This window comes from Gekko japonicus, unplaced genomic scaffold (assembly GCF_001447785.1).
Source record: "Gekko japonicus isolate JY-2015 unplaced genomic scaffold, Gekko_japonicus_V1.1 scaffold322, whole genome shotgun sequence".
Taxonomy (NCBI): Eukaryota; Metazoa; Chordata; class Lepidosauria; order Squamata; family Gekkonidae; genus Gekko; species Gekko japonicus.
The window spans coordinates 271566-295805 of NW_015163616.1; the positions used below are offsets into that span (position 1 = coordinate 271566).

The following is a 24240-nucleotide window of genomic DNA, read 5'->3' on the forward strand; positions in this document are numbered from 1 at the left end:
CAGCTCATCTAACGCGCCGCCAGGGGGCCTTGGATCCCGCAGAGCCATCTGGAGCCGCATAGGGTCCATTTGGCTCCGCGGGCGAGCCAAAATAAGCTCACCACCTAAACAGGGTCGGGGTGGGACATTCAGACGGGCCTTCAGGACATGGTGGTCCGACCATGGCACTGCCGAGACAGTGATCCGGTCCACCACAACTCCTGCTGCAAAGATCAGATCGAGCATGTGACCGGCCCGATGCGTGGGGGCCGAGATGGACTGGGAGAGTCCCAGTGCCGCCATGGACGACACTAGGTCCATAGCCCGGCTGGAGGTCGCATCCTCAGCATGGACGTTGAAGTCCCCCAAGACTAACAGTCTAGGGTGCTCCAACGCCCAGCCAGATACGGCCTCCAGCAGGGATGGCAGGCTACTGGCCGGAGCGTTAGGTGGTCGGTACACCAGCCAAATAGCCAAACTCTCCTCAGCCTCCAGCAGCAAGCCGACACATTCGATGCCCGCGATCTCCACCTGCGGGAGCGCCCTGAAGGAGTAAGCCTCCCGAATGAAAAACGCCACTCCTCCCCCCCGCCCCCTGGACCGAGAACCCCGGTGGGGCAAGTTGGGCGAGCGCAACCATCTCGCCATCCCGTACCCAGGTCTCGGTCACGCACGCCAGGTCCGCTTGTTGTTCCTGTATGAAGTCCCGACCTGGCGTTGCACAGCATCAATGCCGGAGGGGGGTTTCTAATCCTGGCCCCACTGCCAGTCACCCTCGGGATGGGTCGCAGGCTGGAAGGACACCGAGCCGCTCTGTTTCTCCGTGTCCTTCCCACTATCTTCCGCCGTGACCCACCGCCATACTTCCCTCTCCCCAAGAGCACTGGAATTGGTCGCCCCAGCATTGTAGCTAGCAGGCTCCGCAGAACTTCAGACCGCCAGCTAATAACGCTAATAACGTTATCAGCCATGTCCTGGCGTCCTGGGGGGGGAAGGTGTTTGCAAAATTCGACCTTGCCCAAGCCTACCAACAGCTGCCTGTGACCAGAGGCGGCTGAAGCACAAACCATCGTCACCCACAGGGGAGCTTTCCGGGTAAACCGGCTTCAGTTCGGTGTGAATGTTGCCCCGGGTATATTCCAGGGATTGATGGAAGGGTTGCTTAGGGGGGTTCCTGGAACTGTCCCCTACTTTGATGATGTGCTAATTGGTGGGGGGTCCGATGAGGAGTTCATGCGCAGGGTCAGAGAAGTCCTGAAATGCTTCTCAGAAGCTGGCCTCAAAGTAAAACAATCAAAATGTATTGTTGGTGTCCCCAGTGTGGAATTCTTGGGGTTTAGAGTTGATGAGCATGGTGTCCACCCCACGGATACCAAGGTGGAGGCAATTAAGAATGCCCCACGACCCCAGAACAAGAAGGAGCTCCAGGCATTCTATCATGCCTTCCTCCCCCACAAGGCATCGGTAGCGGCCCCGTTGCATGCCGTACTGCACAAAGATGCAAAATGGTGGTGGAACACAGAACAAGAACGGGCGTTCGAAGGGGTCAAAGCATTACTGGTTTCAAATGCAGTGTTAACGCACTATGACGACCAAAAGATGTTGGTGTTGGCTGCAGACACGTCTCCGTTTGGGGTGGGGGCAGTGCTCAGTCATGTAATGCCAAATGGGGAGGAAGCCCCCGTTGCGTATTATTCTCGATCCCTGTCAAGTGCGGAAAAGAATTACGCGCAAATCGACAAGGAAGGACTAGCGCTTGTCTCTGCCGTGAAGAAATTTCACGAATTTTTGTATGGACGCAGATTCCTGCTTGTAACGGATCACAAGCCCTTGTTGGGAATATTTGCCCCGGACCGGCAACTTCCCAACATCATGTCAGCCCGCATGCTGAGGTGGGCTCTATTTCTGTCTGCATATGACTATGATCTGGAACACCGGCCGGGTAAGGCTATTGGACATGCAGACACGCTGAGTCGCTGCCCTCTGCCCGGCCAGGACTCAGACCCAGCTCCAGCTAACGAGGTGTTAGCGATCGATGAACTGGCCCAAGCCCCAATTTCTTCAAAGGACATTGCGGTTGCATCCGCTAAAGACATTGTAATCTCCAGAGTTTTGAACTGGGTTTGGAGGGGGTGGCCTATGGGGGCTGTGGAGCCGGAGTTTAAAGGCTACAAAATGCGCCAGAACGAACTTTCAGTGTCAAAGGGATGCTTATTGTGGGGAAACCAGGTGGTAGTACCTCACAAATTGAGACAAAAAGTGCTGGAATCACTTCATGAGGGCCATCCAGGCATGGTCCACATGAAGGCGCTAGCCCACGGGTATGTGTGGTGGCCCGGGCTAGACGCTGACATCGAGGAATGGGTCAGAGCCTGCATGCCTTGCCAGCAGGCCAGACCTGATCCACCAACCGCCACTCCGCAAAGATGGGAGTCGGCGGGAAAAGCTTGGTCGAGGCTCCACCTCGATTTTGCGGGGCCTGTACAGGGGCAAATGTTCCTCATTATCGTTGATGCATATACGAAGTGGTTAGAGGTTGCGCACATGCACTCCACTACTTCCGTGTCCGTCATCAACGTGCTGCGGCGCCTTTTCACCACCCATGGGATACCAGACGTATTGGTAAGTGACAACGGCAGTCAGTTTACCTCTGAGGAATTTGAAAAGTTTTTGTCCAATAATGGTATCAGGCAGATAACCTCGGCCCCGTTCCACCCGGCCTCGAACGGCCAGGCGGAGAGAATGGTTAGAACCACCAAAAAAGCTCTGTCAAAGCTAGTGTGTGGTGATTGGGGGGTGAAGTTAGCGTCCTTCTTGCTGAGCCCGGCCGAAATGTTGATGGGTCGCAGGTTAACAACCTTGCTTGACAGATTGCACCCGGACCTCAATGATCTTGGACCGAAACAGCAGAGCGAGAGTCCGAAAGTCCGAGCGTACGAAAAAGGCGAGCAAGTGTTTGCTCGAAATTATGCCAGTGGTCACTCATGGCTCCCAGCCACTATTACTAATGTAATTGATACTAGAATGTATGTGGTACGACTTGCAGATGGACGCAAGTGGTGTAGGCACATAGACCAGCTGAGGCAGCGGTGGACGACCGACCGTTCCACCGTGCAGCCGGCTGAGTCCATAGAACCTGAGGATTTCCCACGACCTTTAGAAGAGGCGAGTACTGAAGAGCCTGAGGGCCGCAGTACTGGTCAAGAGGCAGAGCAGACCCCTACTCTTGAACCGACCGTAACGGACGGGAATGTTCCTGACTCTGAGGTCCCAGAGTCAAGTGGAGTGCCACTGAGTGAAATGTGCCCTGAACCTATTCCACCTCGTAGGTCTCAGAGAACGCGGCGTGCACCTACCTACCTAAGTGATTATGATTGTTCCAGACTGTATTTGCTTAGGGGGGAGGGAATTGTAATGTATTCAGATGCTGCCATGAATGCATGAGATGTAACGTGAAACATCTCATTGGGAAGCAATGTAAAGCTTCGTCTTGGACAGGGATTCAAGTCCAAGACAAATGCGTCCAATCACATTCAAGCAAGCTGGAAGCGGGAACGTGTGTGATTGGTCCTTATGCGATCAACCTGATAGTTTGTTATCTGTAAAGTAGGAGTGGCTATATTAGCCAGGAATGTTTAAATACCGAGCAGTTTCAATGGACAAACTGTTTGGGCTATCAGATGCTGTACCGTGTTGGAGAAGTGATCGTGAAGAAGAATAAACTTAAGTTTTGGCTGAAATCACTCTCTGACTCTTTGTTAAGCTCAGGACTTAACAAGAATATCTTTTCCTCTCTTAGTTTTTGAGTGACTATTTTAAGTTTCTGTCTGATCTGCAAGGCTTCTGATGGTAAATCTGGAAAGACTAGTATTTGTTGCTCATTGAATCTTAGGTGATCTTTTTCTCTTGCAATGTTCTGGACCGTTGTTTTGACTCTTAAGTCAGCGAAGGCAACTAATATGTCTCTTGGGAACTTCCTGTTTGGGTTGTTTAGGGTCCCGATTCTGTGTGCCTTTATTAAGATTGGATAAACTCCTTCTTTGCATTGCAAAATTCCTGCTAACCACATGCTCATGAATTTCAGCAGATCTGGAGTTTCATCTTTGTCTTCTTGAAATCCCCTAAATTTTAAATTCTGTCTTCTGGCTGACACCTCTAAAATTAGAATTCTTTCCTTCATGTTATCATTATCTTTTTGTAATTGTTGGTTTTCTGTTTGAAGTGTCTGTCCCAGGGTTAAAGCTGTTTCTGCATTGTTTGTTGTCTCTGCCAGTGTTTTCTCAATCTCTTCAATTTGTTCCACCAGAGGTTGTAAAATCTCGTTTAGTTGCAGATTAAGATTTTCTAGAATGGATTGCTCAGTCTTTTGCAATGCTGATTTCAAGGCTGCCTGTAATATTTTAACTGTGACCGGTTTGTCATTTTGGTCTTTCTTCTTCGTCGCACTTTGCTCAGCCGCCATTTTGGATTGGTGTATAGGCTTCTCTACGGGCTCCTTCGTCTGTGTGGACGAAGTTAGAGCTTGTAAAAAGTTTTTAATGTTACCTTTTGATGCTTTTTTAGATCGCCCAGACTTTTACATATCTATAGAGCGTTTTCAGATTAATGTTCTATCGCTTTGGCTGAGGGAGGGAGGGTTGGGTCCGGAGCGAGCAGATTAGGCATCCGCCAATTTCCGTGCCAATGCCACACCCCCACAATTCATCTTTCAAACCACACCTCTGACTGTGGAAACAATGGCCTCTTCTCTTTCACAATGGCTTCCTACCAGCTGACTAACAAATTGCTGGGCTCACCCCAGGCTGACATGCCCCAGTCACACAGCCTCAGAGTGGACAGAGATGCAGAATTTCCTCCATCTCTGGGCTTGGCAATCTTTTCAAGTGGCCACTCAAGGCCCAACCCCCCCCCCCTTTGGAAACTAAAAGCAAACATCATCTCATGCCCAGAGTATAGCACAGATTGAGCTTTCTTCCAGCTCCTCAGTACAGTAAATTCTTTAGAAGAGCCCAGGAGATATCACTTGTGTGCTCGCAGGCATCCAAAGCAACTGCCTTTGTTGCAGGAGGGCATTCAGTTCAGAACTCCTCAACACTCTGTGGACCATCCAGATATTTAGCCTGGCTCGGAACAGGGCTGGTTCCAGGGTACCCCACTAGCCCCTTGCTCACCCTTCCCTCACTGACTGTGCCTGAGAGTAATAGCAGCTGAGGGCTTGCAAGTGAGCCAGTGGAGGAAGGGCACACAGGTGGCAGGGGAGGAGCAGGGGGGGTATTAAGTGGCAGTGGGCCCCACTAGAAACCCTGGACCCTGGCAGCTGCCTCACCTCAGGGTATGTTGACACCGGCCCTGGCTAGGAACTTCAACCTTCTGTGGTCCCACCTGATATTCTGTGACTGATCTTGCCCTGTAGTAGCCATGTCGCGGTAAAGCCTGCTACCACTCCTCCAAATCTGCAAAGTGTCCACAGGCTTAGCAAAGTTGGGGGCACCTACATTACACCATGCTGACTCTCGACTAGATTCCATCTTCAGGTAGGTCCTCAATCGAAAAGTTCATTAAGGTGTCCCTCAGTCAGTAAGGACATGTGCATGTGGAAGCTTAAATCCAAGTACTATCTATGGATGGCTCAGGCAGCAATTTAAGCACTTCCTAACTAGTGGAAACTTAACATTTGGCACTGCAGGATTTCCTGCCATAGAAGAAACTCTCAAAAGGGCTTGAGAAAAGTTTTGATTATGTTTTGAAAGAAGAGGGGGTTTATCTCACTGTAGGCACAGACATCCAAAATATGCAGATAACTGTTAGGGTTAGATAATGGGAAAGCTCATTACAACATGATCCAATCCATCATTCCTTTCAATGGGATGCTCACGAGGTTTCTGTGAATGGGTGGCAGTTGCTCAGCAACAGTCTCAGCAGGTTCCAGACAGGACCAAATGACACAGGAAGCTGGAGTTTCTGGAATGGAACTCTAGTCATTTAATTTTGCCCTGAAAAGAAGCTGTGGGCGGTTGGGTGGGTGTAAAAGAAGGAGAGAGACAGAAAGAAAGACCCAGGGCCAAGGCACTGGAGAAGAGAAGGGTTAAGTCTTCTCTTCCTAATCAGAAATACCCCATCAAACAGCTTTAAACCCCAACAGGGTGCCTGTCTCACAGTTTTATCTCACTACAGATGTGGATTTTCTACCCCAAGCATTTCTCCTCTGCTCCAATCCAGCCGATTACTATGTGCATTGTGCCTCTGCATCTAGAGTTCCCTCGCTGCAACAGCCCTCCCACCTTGGGACTGGGATATAAGGGCTCAGGAATCTCCATTCCTACTTGTATCTGATGACGGGAGCTTGTACACTGGAAACCTTGGTGGTCTTTTTTTTGAGCCCCCGGAGGGGATTTTTTCATTGATTTTTTTAACACTACAAAAAATTACAACAGAAAAGGGGGAGGGGAAAACTACATATAAGGGAGAAAGTAAAGAACCCACTACTGACTAAAAACTCAAGAGAGGAGATCCTCTAACTAGCTTTTTTTTTTAAGCATCCAAACTTATCATCTTTGTACTTCTTATGAACTGTGTTAATCTTTTAGAACTTTTAACCCTCCCCATTTACATTTAATTGCCCAATAACAGTGCCCCCCATCATCCCCTGGAACCAAAGTTCTCAAAGGCACAATTCTGAGTCCTTCAGCCTTTACTTCTTCTTCTCTCTTTTCCGCAGTTTGTAGGGACTTTTCGGGGCTGCTGCCCCCTGCTCAGACAAAGAGTCCTCGCCAGATGAACCAGTTTCCAGCTCGCCGTTGGACCTGCTGTCTTCTTCTTTTTTCTCTTCCTCTGACCTTCCCAGCTGCTCCTTTAGAAATTCTTGAGCTTTAAGAACAGAGTCAATCTTAACCTTCTTCTCTTTGATTTTAAATGCTACTCCTTCTGGAAATAGCCATTTGTATCCAATTGAATTTGTTTGGAGGAAGAGCACAAGTTCTTTATATTTCGTTCGCTGCCTTACTTCAAATGGAATATCCTTTAGCGTTCTGACCGCATTCTCCCCCACCTTCAGGGGTGTCACAGCCACTGCTTTCAGGATAGCATCCCTGATGTGCCTCTTCGAGAATCTTACTACAATTTCCCCAGGCAGATTATTTATCTTTATATATCCTGAATATGATCTGTAGGCCACATCCATGTCGTTGAGTAACAATTCCGCCTTTATATCTGTTACTGGGGCGAGTAGCTCACTCATCAGTTCTTTAAGATTCTCTCCTCTATTCTCTGGCACCCCTTAGAAGCGCAGGACCATGTTGGCCTTATCCATTTGCACTTGCAGCATCTGATCTTCCAAAGAAACAGTTTTCTTTTCCAATTTTTGCACTTTCTTTTTCACTTTCTGCGTTGTCTCAGCCATTTCCTTTACTTTCTCCGCATCCTGCTTCATTACTTGGATCAAGTCCGTTATTTGCATTTGTTGAGCAGTGATGCTTGTTGTTACAACTGCAAGCTGCTTTTGCTGCGCTGTTATATTCGCTGTTACCACCGACATCTGCTCTTTAAAGACAGTGATTTACGCATGGGAGACGTCCCTCCCCCGCTTGCTTCTGCCGTTCCGCCGTGTTGGCTAGAGAGCGTCTTTTCTTTTAAAAATCTTATCTCAGTTGACTCACGTTCATAGTTGGTCTTCCGACCCTGCTACATTAATCATTTCTGACGCCCGATCTCCTACACTTGACCCGGTTAGCTTCACTTGTACCATTTGGTCTCTCGGCTGGACGAACCACTGGAGCAAGGGGGAGCCTTGATTCTCTGGCATTCAGCCATCGAAGAGGCTACCCCCTCAAAGCTCCTTGGCCGGGGACCCTTCGCCGGGCCCCTTGGGGGGGTTAAAGAGCCTGCTAACCCCCTCTGTCCGCCAGAGCACGGAGACACCCCTGGGAGGTCCGGGAGGTGAGTCCGTGAGCACGCCGCCATCAACTGGACGTCAAAACCTTGGTGGTCTTTGAGGTGCTCCTGGACTCGAATCTTGCTCTTCTACTGCAGACCAACATGGCTGCCCACTGGAAACTGTCTCTGCATCAAGAACTGTGAGTGGCCAGCAATACGATTCACCCAAGTCTCTATCTGCACAACCAACACAGAGCCAGCATGCCAGGCTCTGCTTTAAGTGATTCAGGTTTGGGGGTTGTGTGTGGCAGGCTGGTCTCAAAGCTTCCAGCCCAGAGGTCAGGCACTGAATGGCATAAGACACCCTTCACAGTCAGGGCTACCAGAAAGAAACAGCAGAGAATTCAAGTGGAGACTCTTGAATGACAGTCCAGAATCCTCCCGGCTGAGGAAATCCTGCAAAACCTGAGATGTGATTTGTTGTCTGATAGATGCACTGAACGCTCCCCTTGCTCTGAGAAACATGTAGCCAAGACTGGTCACCAGGTTCTCTCCCTGCACTAGACCACCACTCACTTGCCTCCAATTTCTGCCTTCCCCAACTGACCAGGCAACAAGGCCAATAGGATTGAAGTAAAGTTCCCCAGGGAACCCTGGGAAGAAGGGCCCATGGCAGAGGCTGATCCGCTTGAGGCGCAGACAGAAGGAAACACAAAAGGAAGGAGAAAAATGTCCCCAATAAGATGAGTTTCTAAAACTGTTGCTTATCTAAAACCAAGAATAATATTCTCTTGGCTTTTTGCTGTGAAGTGGCATAAACCAGCCCAAACATCTGATGAACATCAAGGGAAAAAATATTTTATTAAAAGTGTTGACAGCAGTACACCAGCAGTTCAGCATTCAGTCCATATACAGGCCGGCTGGATGCATAAGAGGATCCAAAAATAATGTATGATGAATTCTTTTGAAGCGTTGCATTTCTGTTTGAAAGTCTGAACCGCAGAACAAATTCATTTACGAAGACAAGTCCGAAAATTCTAAGCATTTTTCCCTTGACTTATAGCAGGTCTATATGGTAACTGAGGTTTTCCTGTTGCATATTAGTGTCTGGGATTTTACAGCAACACAAGTGCAAGTGTTTGTGTTTTTAATAACTTAGAATATATATATTTAAAAAAAAACAGGCTGGCCATCAGCTAAACTAAAACATGCAATTCTCCAGCTGGTAATTGCCGCTGAATTCAAAATTCTCCTCCTAAGCACAGCCTACCTGAAATCAGGGGGCGCACTCCCACACAACACCAGATATTGCACATGCGTTGTATTATAGTGATTATTTGCAACTCAATTTCCCCCCCCATGTGCACAAGCCAATTCACTGCAAACTATTGCTCAAGCAGCGATGAACTCACAACACGTGCTGCAACCATGGCCCCTGCTAGCTTCATTGTCACCACTGACAAAGAAACCATCTTCCCTTCCCCCTTCAGTGGCACACAGTGGGGGAAGCTGTGATTAGAGCTGCCGAGCCCCTAGGGGATCCCCTGCCTCCTGGCCCCAAAGTGCAGCCTTGTGTGCTTACCCATAGTAATACTGGGTAGTTCTAGGAGTTCCCAGAAACACTATGGTAAAAGTAAAACCATAGAGTTTGGGGACAATTCCTAGAACTATTCTTTGCCACTTCTATCATGAACTTCTGATAAGTATAAGAGGCTGCATTTAAAAAAAAAAAATCCCCCATGACACTGCACCCCTTCCGTTGGCTGGCATCCCCAGCTGGGATGAGTCCCCACTGTCTGGAAGCAGCCTCTGAGCAGGCCCATAACAAAACAGAAGGGCAAGACTACCCCACACTCTGTCAGGCTGCCAGTTCCTAAAGCTGGTCCGTTTCTCTGAGTTATTATTAAACAGAAACACAGCAGAGGTCTCTATTTCTTTAAGCTTATTAAAAGAAAACGGATGTGGAATCTTTTTTTGGAAGGCTTATTGAAAATCCCCCTGTAAATAAAGAAGGCTCTAGGGAGAGCCATTTACAATAATGATGGGTATCAACTATCATCACATTCCACCAGTAAAAAACAGAAAGGTCAAACCTCCATTTTTCTTGGCTTAGCTCTGCAAACAGTCTCTCTCTCTCTCTCTCTCTCTCTCTCTCTCTCTCTCTCTCTCTCTCTGTATTCGCTGTTACCACCGACATCAGTCAGGTCCCTCTGGGGTGGGGATATTTATCTCCATTGTGTTGGCTTAGGGCAAATCTTTATTTGCAGGTTTTATGAAGGCTATTTCCCATATTCATTAAAAACTAAAACTTAAAGACTGGAGGCACAAAAGATCGCTATTATGGAAATAAACTAGGACAGTGGTGGGCAAACTCATTAGTCAAGAGAATATCAACAGTACAACGATTGAAATTTATTTTGAGAGCCAAATTTTTAAAACTTAAACTATATAGGTAGGTACATTGTTATGTATGTATGTATGTACATTATGATTGGTTTCGCATAGGAAAAGGAGTACGACAAGGATGTATATTGTCGCCTTGCTTATTTAATATATATGCAGAGTACATCATGCGAAATGCTGGCCTAGATGAATCACAAGCAGGAATTAAGATTGCGGGGGAAAAGATCAACAACCTCAGATATGCAGACAATACCACTCTAATGGCAGAAAGTGAAGAGGACCTCAAGAGCCTCTTGCTCAGGGTAAAAGAGGAGAGCGCAAAAGTGGGCTTGAAGCTCAACATCAAAAAAACTAAGATCATGGCATCCGGCCCCATCACGCCTTGGCAAATAGAAGGGGAAGTCGTGGAAGTAGTGACAGACTTCACGTTCCTGGGATCCCAGATCACCACAGACTGTGACTGCAGCCATGAAATTAAAAGACGCCTGCTCCTTGGGAGGAAAGCAATGGCGAACCGCAGTGGTTTCAGACTATGTTCCAGGGAGTCTTGAGCGGGCTCAGAAGCTTATCAGACATTTCTCATTGAGAGGAGGTGTTAACAGTAACACGATACCCTGAAAGTCGGCTTGTTTTTTATTAGTGATCTCCCCTACAACATGCCACTATAAGGCAGTGTGGGATACATTCTGGATTATATTTTCTGTTTAAGGAAGGCACTGCTAAAATCCCATAGGACTACCTAGTGCCTGCAGGAATAGAGCATGTATTTTAGAATTAGGCTTGCCAAACCTCAGCTAGCAGCATCCCAAATCACTCCTCATGTGTCTGGAAGTGGCCTGCACATTGGAGGAGGATGCCAGGGGCACTCTGGCATATGGGGCAAACTCTGTATAGTGCATCACCAGCAATGTCATTCCATTGCCAACAAGAGCCCCCCCCCCTTGCCAGAAGGACCTGGACATCTTAATTAGAATGTGCTCCAGAACGTTTTGCAACACACTCAGGGGTTCCTCAGCAGTGGCTCAGTGTGAAAGGGTTCACTGGAGGTGATGGGCCATAAAACTAAGGTAAGGCCCCTTCCTGTTAAATGTCAGAGTTAGACAAATCCATTAGGTCATCTTTTAATTATCATTAATATTCACTGCCAGTGGTGATCCATCTGGTTCTGGTTCTGTCCTATTTGTAAATAACCTGAGGACTGTGTTATCAATATCATTCTTGACTGCTCCATTTGATTTATATGCTTTTATACCCTGGCTTGTTTCTTTATTATCTTTTTTTTTTAATTGGCATGTTTTTAGTGTCTCATTTTTATTTCTTTACTTTATTGACTTGTTTTGATGTTATTTGTCTTTATTGAGTCCTTCTTATTGTCAAGGTTGGTTTTGCTTTGTTGTTTTAGTTGTGAGCCACCTCAAGCAGATCTAGAGAGGCAACCTACAAATTTCTGGAACAAGTAACTGCTGGAACAACAGCATTTCATTGAGAAATGGTGGGGTCAAAGGCTCAGTTATTTTGCTTTGGGAATCATAACCACAATACACTATAGGCACATTAAGTGTCAGCATTATGTTTGTGAATTCTATGGCCCCCTCCCAATACCAAGACTTGCTCAGTAGCCTCTGCATGAGAGCCCCTGGGCACATAGATGTGATTTGCAAACTGCAGCACAAAACCTGCAAATTACCCTTATGCAGATAGGCCTGTGTGGCAATGGCTGTTGTACACATGGACATCCAAAGTACAGAAAGTGCAGAGCCTGCCACCAGGATTCTGGTTTCTATCCATAGAGGTGGGCATCAAACATCCGTACAGTTTAGAGGCTATGGCTCATTGGCAGAGCAAATGCTTTGCATGCGAAGGTCCCAGGTATCATCTTTGGCATCTCTGGTTTAAAAGATCTGATAGTGCGTGAGATGAAAGACAGCCTGAAACACTGGGGAGCAACTGTCAGTCAAAGTATACAATACTAACCTTGGCCGGACTCATTATGAGAGAACTCCATGTGTTCCTATGAAAACTGTTTCCTCCCCTACCCCTAATGGTATTTATGTGTAACCCTTTGAACATCCATGATTGCTTTGTTTTGCTTTGCTATAATGTTCCAGCTAGGCAGCCCATCAGTTTTTGTCTTATAAATATTCAAACGTGTTGGTTTCCTAGAAATGACTGTGCTTTGTGGCATATTTAACCTAATGTAAATGTTACGACCTTAACCTTCTGCACTACAAAACAAGAGTCAGCAACATGTTCAGTGCGAAGCCTGGGCGAGCTGGGCTCCTCCATGCCTGGCAGAAGATGAGGTGCAGAGGCGAGAGGTGGGCAAGCAGAAGAGCTGCACAAGCTGCGTGCAAAGAAACTCCCACCGCCCCAAGCTTTAGGGCTCCCTCGTTAAAGGAGTGCGGAGGCCAGACTCGCAAATGAGAAAAAGCAAGCTCAGGGTTCGTGGGTCGCATTTTGGGCTGTGGAAGAGGAACCGGCTCCATTCCTGGAGTTCTCTCAAGTTCCTGCGCTTTTGGTTTTGCTTTCTGCCAATCCGCCTCCCAAGACTGCTCCACGTTCTCCGGCCTGAGGGCTGCTGGGGCTTCCCGCAGTTCGGCCCCATTATATCCTATGGGCCATTAAAGTCAATGGTGAAAACATAGGGTGTATTCTGGGGGCTGGAGGAGAGGGGGTTTGAAGGAGAGGCTCCAGAATCGCAGGGTAGCTGCTGGAGCCTCTCCCCAAGATACCCACCATGTTTCAGGAACATTGAACCAGGGGGTCCAATTCTACAGGCCCCCAAACAGGTTGCCCCATCCCCTCCATTGTTCTCTATGGTGGGGAAAAAGTTACTTTTTTACCACCATAGAGAACAATGGAGGGAATAGGCCATCAGTGCCTACAGCGGAAGGGCCACACTCAAGGAGCCAAAGAGCCGCATGTGGCTCTAGAGCCGCAGTTTGCCTACCACCGAACTAGGAGATGAGATTTTCATGTTGCAGTTTCTGCTAAAAATATAACAAAAGGATAAACAAATTTAAAGTGATGACAATTTACAAGCGGAATGTGAAAAAACCAAGAAGGCTCACCTTAGGCTGTATGAAAAATTGCAAAAAGCAAAGATACATATGCATGGAAAACGGAAGACAATCAAGGAGACAGTTCTACTCTCTGAGGAAAGCTGCAACCCAACATACACATTATTCTTTAGGTACCATCTCTTTGACCTCCCAAGTTTGCTTGTTTGCTTTTTCCATTTAATGAAGAAACATTCCTGAGTTTGTAACTCATGAATGTAGGAAGAGCCCTGCTGGATCAGTTCAGCATTCTGTTTCTGGCAATGGCCAACTTGATGCTTCTAGAAGCCTTGGAAACTGGGTGGTGAGGTAGCAGGCTTCCCATTGTTTGTACCCTGCATCTGATATTCAGAAGTATGGTAGACTATGAATATAAATTTGACTTCACTCTTTCTAAAGCCATGAAAGGGTACTGCCTGGTGGCATATCTTGAGGCAGTGAATTCCTTAGTTTAATCATGCAATATGCAAAGTAGTATTTCCTACATCTACTGCCATTCAGCCCCACAGTATGAAGGGGGGGGGGATCTCCATCTCTTTACCATACCATTCACAACAGTATGGGCCAGCAGTTTTCGAACACCAGTGACCAGAGGATCTCCATCAGAAACACAGTGTGCCCTCCTTGGTTACCGGCCTGCCCTTTTTCAAGTGTCTATCTAGTTGAGGTTGATCATTGCAATAGATTGTTGTCATGGTTAACACAATAGCCTATCTAGCACATACTGATCTTTTATTAAAAGCACTCTGGTGGCAAGTGGAAGAGGACTGGTAGCCATGGAAGAGCTGGCACAATGGACATGGTACCACTATGAGTGTGACCTTCAAAAATGAACACTTTCCTGTCCACATGGCATGGAAACACATTTTGACTACCATATTTCCAAAACCATCATATCAAACAAAGTTTGAAAAAGATCAGCACAAAGCCAGGGAAAACCTGGAAAGTGGACAATAAGGGGATGAAATTGTGTGGATGCCCCAAATCTCCCCCCCCCCCCCCCTCTACGGTTTGTAAGAACTGGTACTTTTGTGTAAAAACAGTGTCAGACTAGGATCTGGGAAATTCAGCTTCAAGTCCCCACTTGTGTTATGGAATCTTGCTGGGTGACCTTGGGCTAGTCATATTCTCTCAGCCTGGCCTAACTCACAGGGTTGTTGTGAGGATAAACTGGAGAAGTAAGCTGCTTTGGGTCCCCATTGGGGAGAAAGGCTGGGTATAAATAAAGTAAATGAACTACATTGTGTGTGATGACACCCATTTTAAGCCATGTATGTCAGCCCTGTCAACAAGGCCTTATGTACTGGTGCCAGTTTTTGCAAACAGTGCCTCTGCTTAAACGCTGATCAAAACAAACAAGGCAGTTGACATGCACCTGCAAGGTGCTCTCACTAGGGAGCCACCATTATTCTGAACCCATCTGACTGAGATATGTGCCACACAGTGACATGCCACAATAGCTTCATATGCAGAAGCTCCTAGATTCATGTGATGGAATAGGCCTGCTTTGACTCTGCCCACCCACTCCTAGGCGTTGCCGGGGTTTACCACTTCCTTCCACTAGGGTACTCAAGTGTCACCACCTGTTCGTTTTAGGGATTTCCCACTGGGATGAACAGGAATCCCAGTTCTCCTTCCTGGTTCTGACGCCTTGCCTCTATGTCTCCCATTATCCAGAGCCTGGTTACCGTGAGGATCAGTTATAGTTTTGGGGCTCCCCTAGAGAAATAGCCATGGGCCCACTGACTGCTTTCCTCCCTCCTGGGGCCCCTCTTGCAATAGCATGTCCAAGACACTTGGAGGACTAAGTGGTACAGAGAACCACTGCCAGCATCAAAAGATTACAATATTTATTAAAAAGAAAATGTTTACAAGCATTCTTTTAGCACAGCACCAGACTGAAGCAAGGAGGAACAAAAGAAACTGGTTAGAAATGCAGTCCTTCTGTCCATGATATAAATATGCCCTAACTGATGGGAAAAACAGAGCAGGCACAGATACTTTTAGAAAGCTGCAAGTTTGTCCTCTCATTGTTCTATTTCCCAGGAGATCCAAGAAGCTTCCAGGAAGACCACAGAGACATAGCCAAAAAAAATTGGTTGGTGGGGCATGGGAAAGTCTGGGGGGGCACCCCAGCCACACTGCTCCTCTTGCAGCAGCAGAAGCAGCAGCTTCGGCTCCACTGAAACCTCTAGTTCTCCTCTAATCCTTTTGACTGGAGAGACTTTATTCTGGGCTGATTTTCTGTGTAAGCCAGGAAGGAGGGGATCTCCAAATCTATTTTGCATTTTGCAATATTTTTTTGCAATTTTATTTTATTGCATTTTTTAAAACCTATTTATTTTTCAGACTGGGAAAAATGAGACTGAAGCACACCCACATTCGTCTTACTTTTTTAAAAAAGTGATTTTTTAAAAATCCCAGATTTTTTCTGATTCTTTTTGTCTGAGAGGGCAGCACTTACCTGTGGGGGGCATTGCCCCCAAATCCCCCCCATGGCTGGGGCCTGCCTCAAGTTCAGCAAAAAATGGCTGCTGTGGAGAACAGCCCAGCTGGAGGTCAGCCCTTGTTGAGGATCAAGCACCCAGAGAGACATTTCTCCAGCTCCTGAGTTTTTTTAAAGCTCTCTCTCCACCCCTTGGGAACCTGAGCACTGCTGGGAAACACTGCCTGGGAACTTCCCCTTCTCTTCCTGTCTGTCTAGCAAATTAGCTCCTTTCTGTGGCTGCTGGCTGGGAAGAGGGGAGGGTGCTTTTCACTTCAGCTGCCATTTGCATAGGCATGTGGTCAGCTGACCCTCGCCTGGTAATCATGAATTGCTCTTCCTCCTCTCATTTTTAGCCCACAGGGGGGAAAAACAGTCACTTTTAAAATGCACATCTCAGAGCCTGAGGTGTGTGTGTGTGCATTTCTTCACAGCTTCCTATGCAGAAGCTCCTAGATTCCATCCCTGGTATCTCCAGCTAGAGTATCTCAGGAAGAAGGTTTTTCTCTACAAGACCTTCCAGAGCCACTGCCAGTCACAGAGTAAAGTTCATTTAAAATATTTATATCTCACCTCTTCTCTTTAGACTGAAGGAGGCTAATACTGAGCTAGAAGGGCCAATGGTCTGCCTCATTATAAGGCAGCTTCATCTGTTCTATAGAGAGGTAACTCTACAGATTCCTTGCAGGGGATGAATGAATCATCCTACTGCTGTGAGACACATGTCTTAACCCTGCGCATCCACCATAAGTGTACCTTAATTACTACTACTATTTAAGAGCTCCTGGTGTGTGGGGTCTCTCATTTCTCTAAAATGGTTGTCTAGCTCAGAGCAGCATCTATAAGCCTTAAACATTTCTTCTCTGGGGCTTGTCTCCAGTGATGATTGGCTGGATGTGCTCCTGATCCTTCGCAAGGATCTAACTGGAAGGGAGCAATGCTGTTGTCCAGGAGAGCATAAGAATCAGAGAAAAACAGGTTGCTTACCTATTAACTGATGATCTTCAAGGGGTCATCTGTGCAGTCACACCCATGGGATTATGCGCCTGCACTGATCCGAATCGGTGGTATACAAAGCTCACAATGGGATTTTTGCGCCTCCCTCCCAGGCATGCATCGGAACCCCATTGCGCATACCCAAAAAGGTAGGGCGCGGACAACCCACCAGTTCCTTCTGACCGCCGTCATGTCAATAACCGGAGAAAAGTACTGAAGCGACAGCAGTGAGGAAGGAAGGGCAGGTGGTGTGACTGCACAGATGACCACTCGAGGATAATCAGTTACAGGTAAGCAACCTTTTTATCTTCTTCCTGGTCTCTGTGCACACCCATGGGAGATTGAAAAGCAGTGGCTCACTTGGAGGTGGGTGCTGTCGTACCCTCAGTGCTCTGCTGACGAAAGGACTAGACGACCAAGGTCCACTCTGTGGTGTTCACGAACATCAACAGTGTGGCTTGATGAACATGTTCGGAGTAGACCATGTTGCAGCCCCACAGATCGCTGACAGGGAAGCACCCTTCAAGAAGGCTGTAGATGTAGCCATGGATCTTGTGGAATGCGCTCGCACAGGCAAGGGCAACGGGCGATTAGCCAACGGGCGATTAGCCAACAATCCATTTGGAGAGATGTTGTGCTGAGATCTTTTGTCCTGTGGAGCGACTGGAGTAGGAGACAAATAAGTGATTGTCCCTCCTACTTGAACGTGTTCTGTCAAGGTGGAAAAGTTGTGCCTTCTTAACATCTAGTGCATGGAGGAGACGCTGTTGGCCATCTTTCGGGCTAAGAAAGAAGTTCGGCAAGAAGATCTCAGCGCTGAGATGGAAAGACCACTTTAGGCAGGAAAGAGAAGTCAGGTACCAGTCTCACACCATCTGGTAGGAAGACAAGGAAGGGTGAGTCGTGATGAAGGACCACGAGTTCACCCACCCTCCTGGCTGAGGTAATGGCGACGAGAAAGGCAGTTTTCCAGGCGGCATGTTTCAGTTCACAAGTTGCCCTTGGCTCAAAGGGTCGTACCATCAGATGACGCAGCACCAGCAGCAAGTCCCACAAAGGTACCGGTAAACGGATCGGCGGATATAAGTGGAGCAGACCCTTCAGGAATTTCTTTGAGATTGGGTGAGAGAAGACAGAGAGACCCTCAATACCCGAATAGTAGGCAGAAATAGCTGATAAGTAGACTCTAATTGAGAAGTTTGAGAGGCCCTTTCCCGCCAGCGAAAGCAAAAATTCCAGAATTAGGTCCAGCTCCACAGAAGCTGGAGGTACCTCTGAGAGCTGTAAGAAGGCTAAGAAACGAGTCCACTTCCCACTGTAGGAACGTCAGGTAAAGTCCTTCCTGGCATTGAGTAACACAGTAGTAATTCTATCTGAAAATGTTAAACTTCCACAAGATAGGCTGTTAGTCTGCGCTTGTGGATCTCGTGGAACAGAAGAGTGCCGTTCCCCGCTAAGAGCAGATCTTGCACCTGCGGAAGGGGACGGTGGTCCCTGGTCAGCGAAAAGAGGTTGGCAAACCAGGGTTGTCTCAGCCACCAGGGGGTGATCAGGATGCATTTCTAGTGAACCCTCATGAGCCTTTGGACCGTCCTCAGCAACAGCAGCAGAGGAGGGAACATGTAAAGGAAGTTGTTGCTCCAAGGGTAAACGAGCCCATCTCCCAAGGTCCTGGGATCTCACGCCCCTCTGCAGCAGAACAGGGCGCACTTTGCATTGCACCGGATGGCAAACACATCGACGTGAGGCGTACCCCAGCTTCAGAATATGGGACGTAGGTAAGTCCAGTTCAGCTCCCAGTCGTGACGCTGAGAGAGACCCCTGCTGAGTAGGTTTGCATGCACATTGGTATTGCCAGCGATGTGTGAGGCAATGGGGAAAATGTGCAGAGGTATGCACCAGGCCCATAGACTCCGGAAGACCATTCCACCCTGTCTGTCTGTTCACGTAAGAGAGGGCCATTGTATTGTTTGTCAACACAGACACGCATTTCCCCGTGAGAAGGGGCTGGAAGCATTGGTGGGCTAGCTTGATTGCCAGAAGTTCCAAAAAATTGATGTGATTTGTAGAAGTCAAGGCATCCCACCTGTGACTTACGGAGAGGCCATTGAGGTGGGCTCCCCATCCCCACAGCAAGGTGTCAGTTGTGAGGGTAAGACCAGGAGTAAGGGGACGGAAAGGGACACCCTTTATCAGGTTGTCTGCCAGTGACCACCAGAGAAGGGAGTCGTGTGCTTCCTGTGATGGAGAGAGACAAACCGACTGGCTCATTCGTAGGGGCTTGAAGTGCCTTAGGAACCAGAGCTGAAGGGGACGCATTCGCAGTCTTATGAAGTGAAGGACTGCAGTCATAGCTGCCATGTGGCCCAGAAGGCGCTGAATGTGGAAAGCAGATGACGTGTCATGTAGCCAAACCTGTTCTGCAAGGGTGGCTAGAGTGAGGGCTCTGTCCCGGGGCAGGAAAGCTTTGTCTTCCATGGAGTCGAGCATCGCCCCTATGAACTGCACTCTGAGACGGAACCAGCTGCGACTTTTTGTGGTTGACCTGGAGACTGAGGCAATGAAGGACATTGTGTGCCTGGGATACATGCTGTATGAGAAGGGCCCTGGAAGGCGCGACCAGAACCCAGTCGTCCAGATACAGGAACACCGTCAGGCCACAGAGGCAGTATTGTATATAGGTGTTAAGGCCGCAAAGGTCTAAGATTGGCCTCTGCCCGCCGTCCCTTTTGGGTACCACAAAGTACCCGGAATAAAAACCAAGGCCCTGGTGGTCTAGAGGCACAGGTTCTATGGCACCCTTCGATAGATGTGTGGCGACTTCTTCAAGGAGGAATGACGACAGGGGCGTGGTGACGACTATGGGGAGAGGTGGGAGTTCCAGAAATTCAATGGAATAGCCACTGGTCAAGATGGAAAGGACCCATTGGTCTGACGTAATGGCGGTCCAGGCATGTAGATAGGGATGGAGGCGGGTAGGGTCGGAAGAGGTAGACAGGCGGAAGTCAAAGGCCCTGTTTGTCGGATTTGGGTGGTTTCGGTCTGACATGTTGCTGTCCAGAGCCGTACCGTTGTCTAGACTGACTGATATTGCTGTCTATTCCCAGAAGCGGACTGTCATGGCCTATAGCCTCCCTCTGGTGACGGTTTAGTGTACTGGCACCTAGAGTTGTAATGTGACCAAGAGCGGGGTCTGAAAGGCTTAGAAGGGGCAGAGACCCCCAACGACCAAGACACTTTAATGCTCTTGTCTATGTCTTGTAGGGCCGAGTCTGTCGAAGCATGAAAGAGACCTTGTCCATCAAAAGGTAAGTCCTCTATGTATGCCTTAGTGTTGGCAGGAAGTGTTCTAAGCCAGGAGTGCCTATGGAGGGCGACTGCAGAAGACATCATCTTGAAAAACGTGTCCAAGGAAGAACTGATGATTTGCTTAGAAAGTTACAACCCTTCCTTCTGCAGCTTCCTGGCCTTTTGATGTTTGTCATCGGGTAATGAGGTCAAGGTATCTGTAAAAGGCTCCCAGAGCAAGTACTCATAACGGCCCATGCAAGTGATATAATTAGATGTTTTAATTCCTGGAGCTCCAGCTGAATAAAAACGTCTGCCGAACAAATCCAACTTTCCCCCCTCCTTATCAGAAGGTGTAGCAAGGGTACATTTACTCTTAGCGGAAGAGGACACGACCATCGAATTGGGTTTAGGATGGACATGGAGAAATTCAGCCTCCATCTCCTGGACCTTATACATATGATCCAGCCTCCTGGAAGACACAGGGATAGAGAATGGTTTATCCCATGGAGCCTTTGCTGCCTGGAGAAGGACGGTCGACATGGACAGGGTGACTGCTGTGGAGGTTTCGAGTTGCACAACATCGAAGACAGTGTCCGACACCAATGGTTGAGGTTGGACTATTGACAGCCCTAAGGAAAGTGCCATCCTTTTGACCAAATCTCCGTATGAAGAAAGGTCTTCTGAAGGTGAGATCGGAAGGTCGTCAGACACCGTAGGCGTGGGTGAAGGGCCCCCTGTTGAACTGGGCCCATCTGAGTCCTCGGCACTGAAATCTGAGTCAGAGGATCTGGAAGGTGACCCCGGTGTCAGTAGCAAGGATACATCAGCCCTTCGGGTAGTTGTGTCCGATATCGGTGTGGTCTGCGATGGTAAAGCAGGGGAGGAATGGAAAGGAGAGGCGGGGGACAAGGTTCTTCCGGAGGTTTGGAGAGAGACGCGGAAGGTTTGGATTTATGTTGGGGAGAACGTGAATGACATGACCCACGGTCCCAGTCCGACTGTCGCCTCAGTGTCAGCCATGGCATTGATGTCGAGACTGGATATGAGCTGAACCAAGAAGGCATGTGCTGCCAATGGTCCCATGGAGGTGGGACAGGTGGTTCAAAGCAGGTCGGGGAGTGTGGTCTTAACTCCTGCCTGGGTGAATAGGAGAGCCTGGATATGGAATGACCGTACTTAGAACACTCCTCCGATCAATATCGATGCTCCCCATGTTGAGGGGATCTAGATCGAGGATGACGATAACAAGAGTCCGGTCCAGATCGATCGCTAGCCCACAATGATGCCGACGGAGAACGATCTCTCTGAGATCTGTGTGGGATGACCTCATCGACTCCGGAGGACGAGATCGAAATGGGTCTAATGTCCATAGAGACCTCCGATACCAGGGGGTTCAGGTGCTGAATGGGCGAGTCCAGCACCTCAGTTTGAGGTAGTTGTTGCATCACAGGCAGCTCTGGTGCAGGAGGGTTATCGACATTGGGTTGCACCCGCTTAGGAGGGGGTAATGCAGAGCCCATTTGCACACCGACAGTGCTCAGATCATAAGACTTATGCGCGGTCTTTTAAAAGAGAAGACTTCAGAGACTTCTCTGTATCGTGCTTAACCCTCTTCTTCTTAGCAGGCGTCGAGGCGGAGGAAGCCTCGTTCGTAGCCAAGCATTTGGATGAAGACGGTCCCACGTCTGATGCCGATTTAGAACGGTGCAGTGGGACGGATGTCGAAGTGTCATCCGATGCCGACGGAGGCACTGTCGGTTGAGAGGCTGGGTCTCAGCAGACATCTTTTCGCCCGGCAACGAAGCCAATGCGGACTCCCATAGTGCCACCCGAAGTCTCGTGGCCCTATTTTTATGGGTCTGATTGGAGAACTTCAAGCAATGGCGACAAGTCTCCGGACGATGGGTTTCTCCAAGGCAGAGAATACAAAGTGTGTGGCCGTCATGGGAGGCAAGTTTACTACTGCAGCCGACACACTGTTTAAAACACCCCCACTTTTTGGGCATAAAAATACAGAAGGGCACAAAAAGAAAGGAGCCCTCAGGTGAGGCGAAGAATATTTACCTCAGAGAGGGGGGCCCCGGGAAGCCGTGAGGTAACGGCGACCCTCAAGTTTTGATTTTTAAAGTCTTTAAAGATGCCAATAAAGGCTTGTCAAAGTCAAAAGTCTTTAAAGTAAAGACAAAAAATAAGAAAGAAAAACGGATTTAGAAATCCCTCGTGAGAAAAACAAATACTTCTTCACCGACCGGCAGAAACAAGTTGTTAACAGCGCAGCGGTTAGAAGAGAACTGGCGGGATGTCCGCGCCCCGCTTCTTTGGGCATGCGCAGTGGGGTTCCTGGGAGGGAGGTGCGAAAATCCCATTGTGAGCTTTGTATACCATCGATTCGGATCAGTGCAGGCACATACTCCCATGGGTGTGATGCACAGCGACCACTAAGAAGATCAGCAAGATGCCTGCTGCTGTTGATGATGGTAACCATCTGAATGTGAAATGTTTTTCATAATGCCTAAGATTCCCAGAGTAGTGTTTACTGTTCTGGAGATCACAATAATGACCCAAAACAGTGATTTTCGTATATTTTTTTGGCTTGAGAATTTCGGGATGCACACCCCTACTATGGATATTAGGTGTAAAGTTCCGGTTTCCGGTTGTTAGAGATTAGATGCTTTTGGGCTGTCCTCTGCCCGGGGGGAGTAATTTTGTTTCTGTTTTATTTTGTTCTACTTTGGTTTTAGTTCCAACACTTCTGTATTTATATTTTTTCTGCCTACAGCTCCCTCCCTTCTCCGTTTTAGGAGGAGAGGGGGGAACTGTCTTAAATAGGTGAGTTGGAAGGTGTTGCAAGCCTCATAGATTTTAAACTATTGTTTTTGTTGTTGTTATTAATACTTCTAGCTTTTTTTTCTTTCTGTGTTTTACTGGGCTGCAGCTCTTTTAGCTTTTAACTTACAAATTTTATCTGGAAGAGGCTGACCTTGACAGGGATGAGACTCTGAGCTCAGCTGAGGGGGACAGGAACTATAGGAGAGGCTGGGAGGTTTCTCCACACCCCCTTTGGCAAAGCTGCTGCTGCTTATTAGAGAAACCTTGAGAACGAGACACTATTTCATCCCCTCCTTTCTTCTCTGTTTTATTTACTTGTTTGTTCATTTTATCTCTATCCTTTTTTGGCAGGGATAGTTGTTTTAGTATTTCTGAATTATTTATTTTATCAGCATTTTATTACTATATTTTAACAGCGTATATTTTATATTCTACTCCCCACTAGGATCACCTCAGTGGGTTTTAATTTGGTGTTTATCTATTATAGGTGCACGAATTAAAATCTCTATTAAATTGATTTCAGCTATCTAGTGAAATTGATATTAGGTGTAAAGTTTGTCCTAGAAGTCATGACAGAATTTTTGTTTAACTGCCCTCAGTGTACCAAGGAAAAAAAGAGACAGGGCTTTTCTGATTCAGGTTTTTACTACAGCTTGGCTTCTTAATTGCATCAGTTTTTCCCCTCCTTTACACACAGTATTGCTTCTCAGTTGTTGCTCTCCATTTCCCCCCAAGTTTTTCCCAGGCTGATTCCATACACCACGAAGTGGTCTGAAAATAAAGAACACAAGAGAAAACTTGAAGAAAAAATGGGAGAGCAATGACTGGCAAATGATACTGTGTGTAAAGAAGAAGAAGAACCAATGCCATTAAGATGCCAAGCTGGAGCAAAAACCTGGTGCAGAAAAACTTAGAGACAGAAAGGGAGAAAGAGAATGACTGACTCAATGCAAAGGTCCATATGATCACAAAAATTGCTCTCCTCGCTTGTTCGATTCCCTGCAAAGAATAGGATTAATTCTTATTACAAGGATTCATACACAAATACCATCAGGAGGGCAAGCGTTTGTATAGCTGGGAAACCTTTGATAGCACTTCTGAAATCTATAAGTTAAATGTTCTTTTGGCACCAGCACTTTTGCATCACTCAGGAGAACCACTTCGAAGAACCTGAGAACAGAGCTGCAAAGACAGGCACGGCTCAAAGAAATGCAAATGCCAGATGACTTGGCAAGGGACAGCGGGGTATTTATGAACCGTCAGGAAAATGCATCAGCAACCTCTTCTCCATATTAAAGAGAATGAGAAATAGAAAGAGGGTGAACT

At 47.6% G+C, this 24240-nt stretch overlaps 1 protein-coding gene across 1 annotated transcript in view; it reads right to left on the minus strand.

The window, feature by feature from the left end:
• LOC107107164 (ADAMTS-like protein 3) overlaps positions 1–24240 on the minus strand; it is a 263683-nt gene that overhangs the window by 85882 nt on the left and 153561 nt on the right. Inside the window, exon 12 of the mRNA XM_015407420.1 lies at positions 15908–15936. Within this exon, the coding sequence (XP_015262906.1) occupies positions 15908–15936 (29 nt within the window). The remainder of the gene's footprint in view (positions 1–15907; positions 15937–24240) is intronic.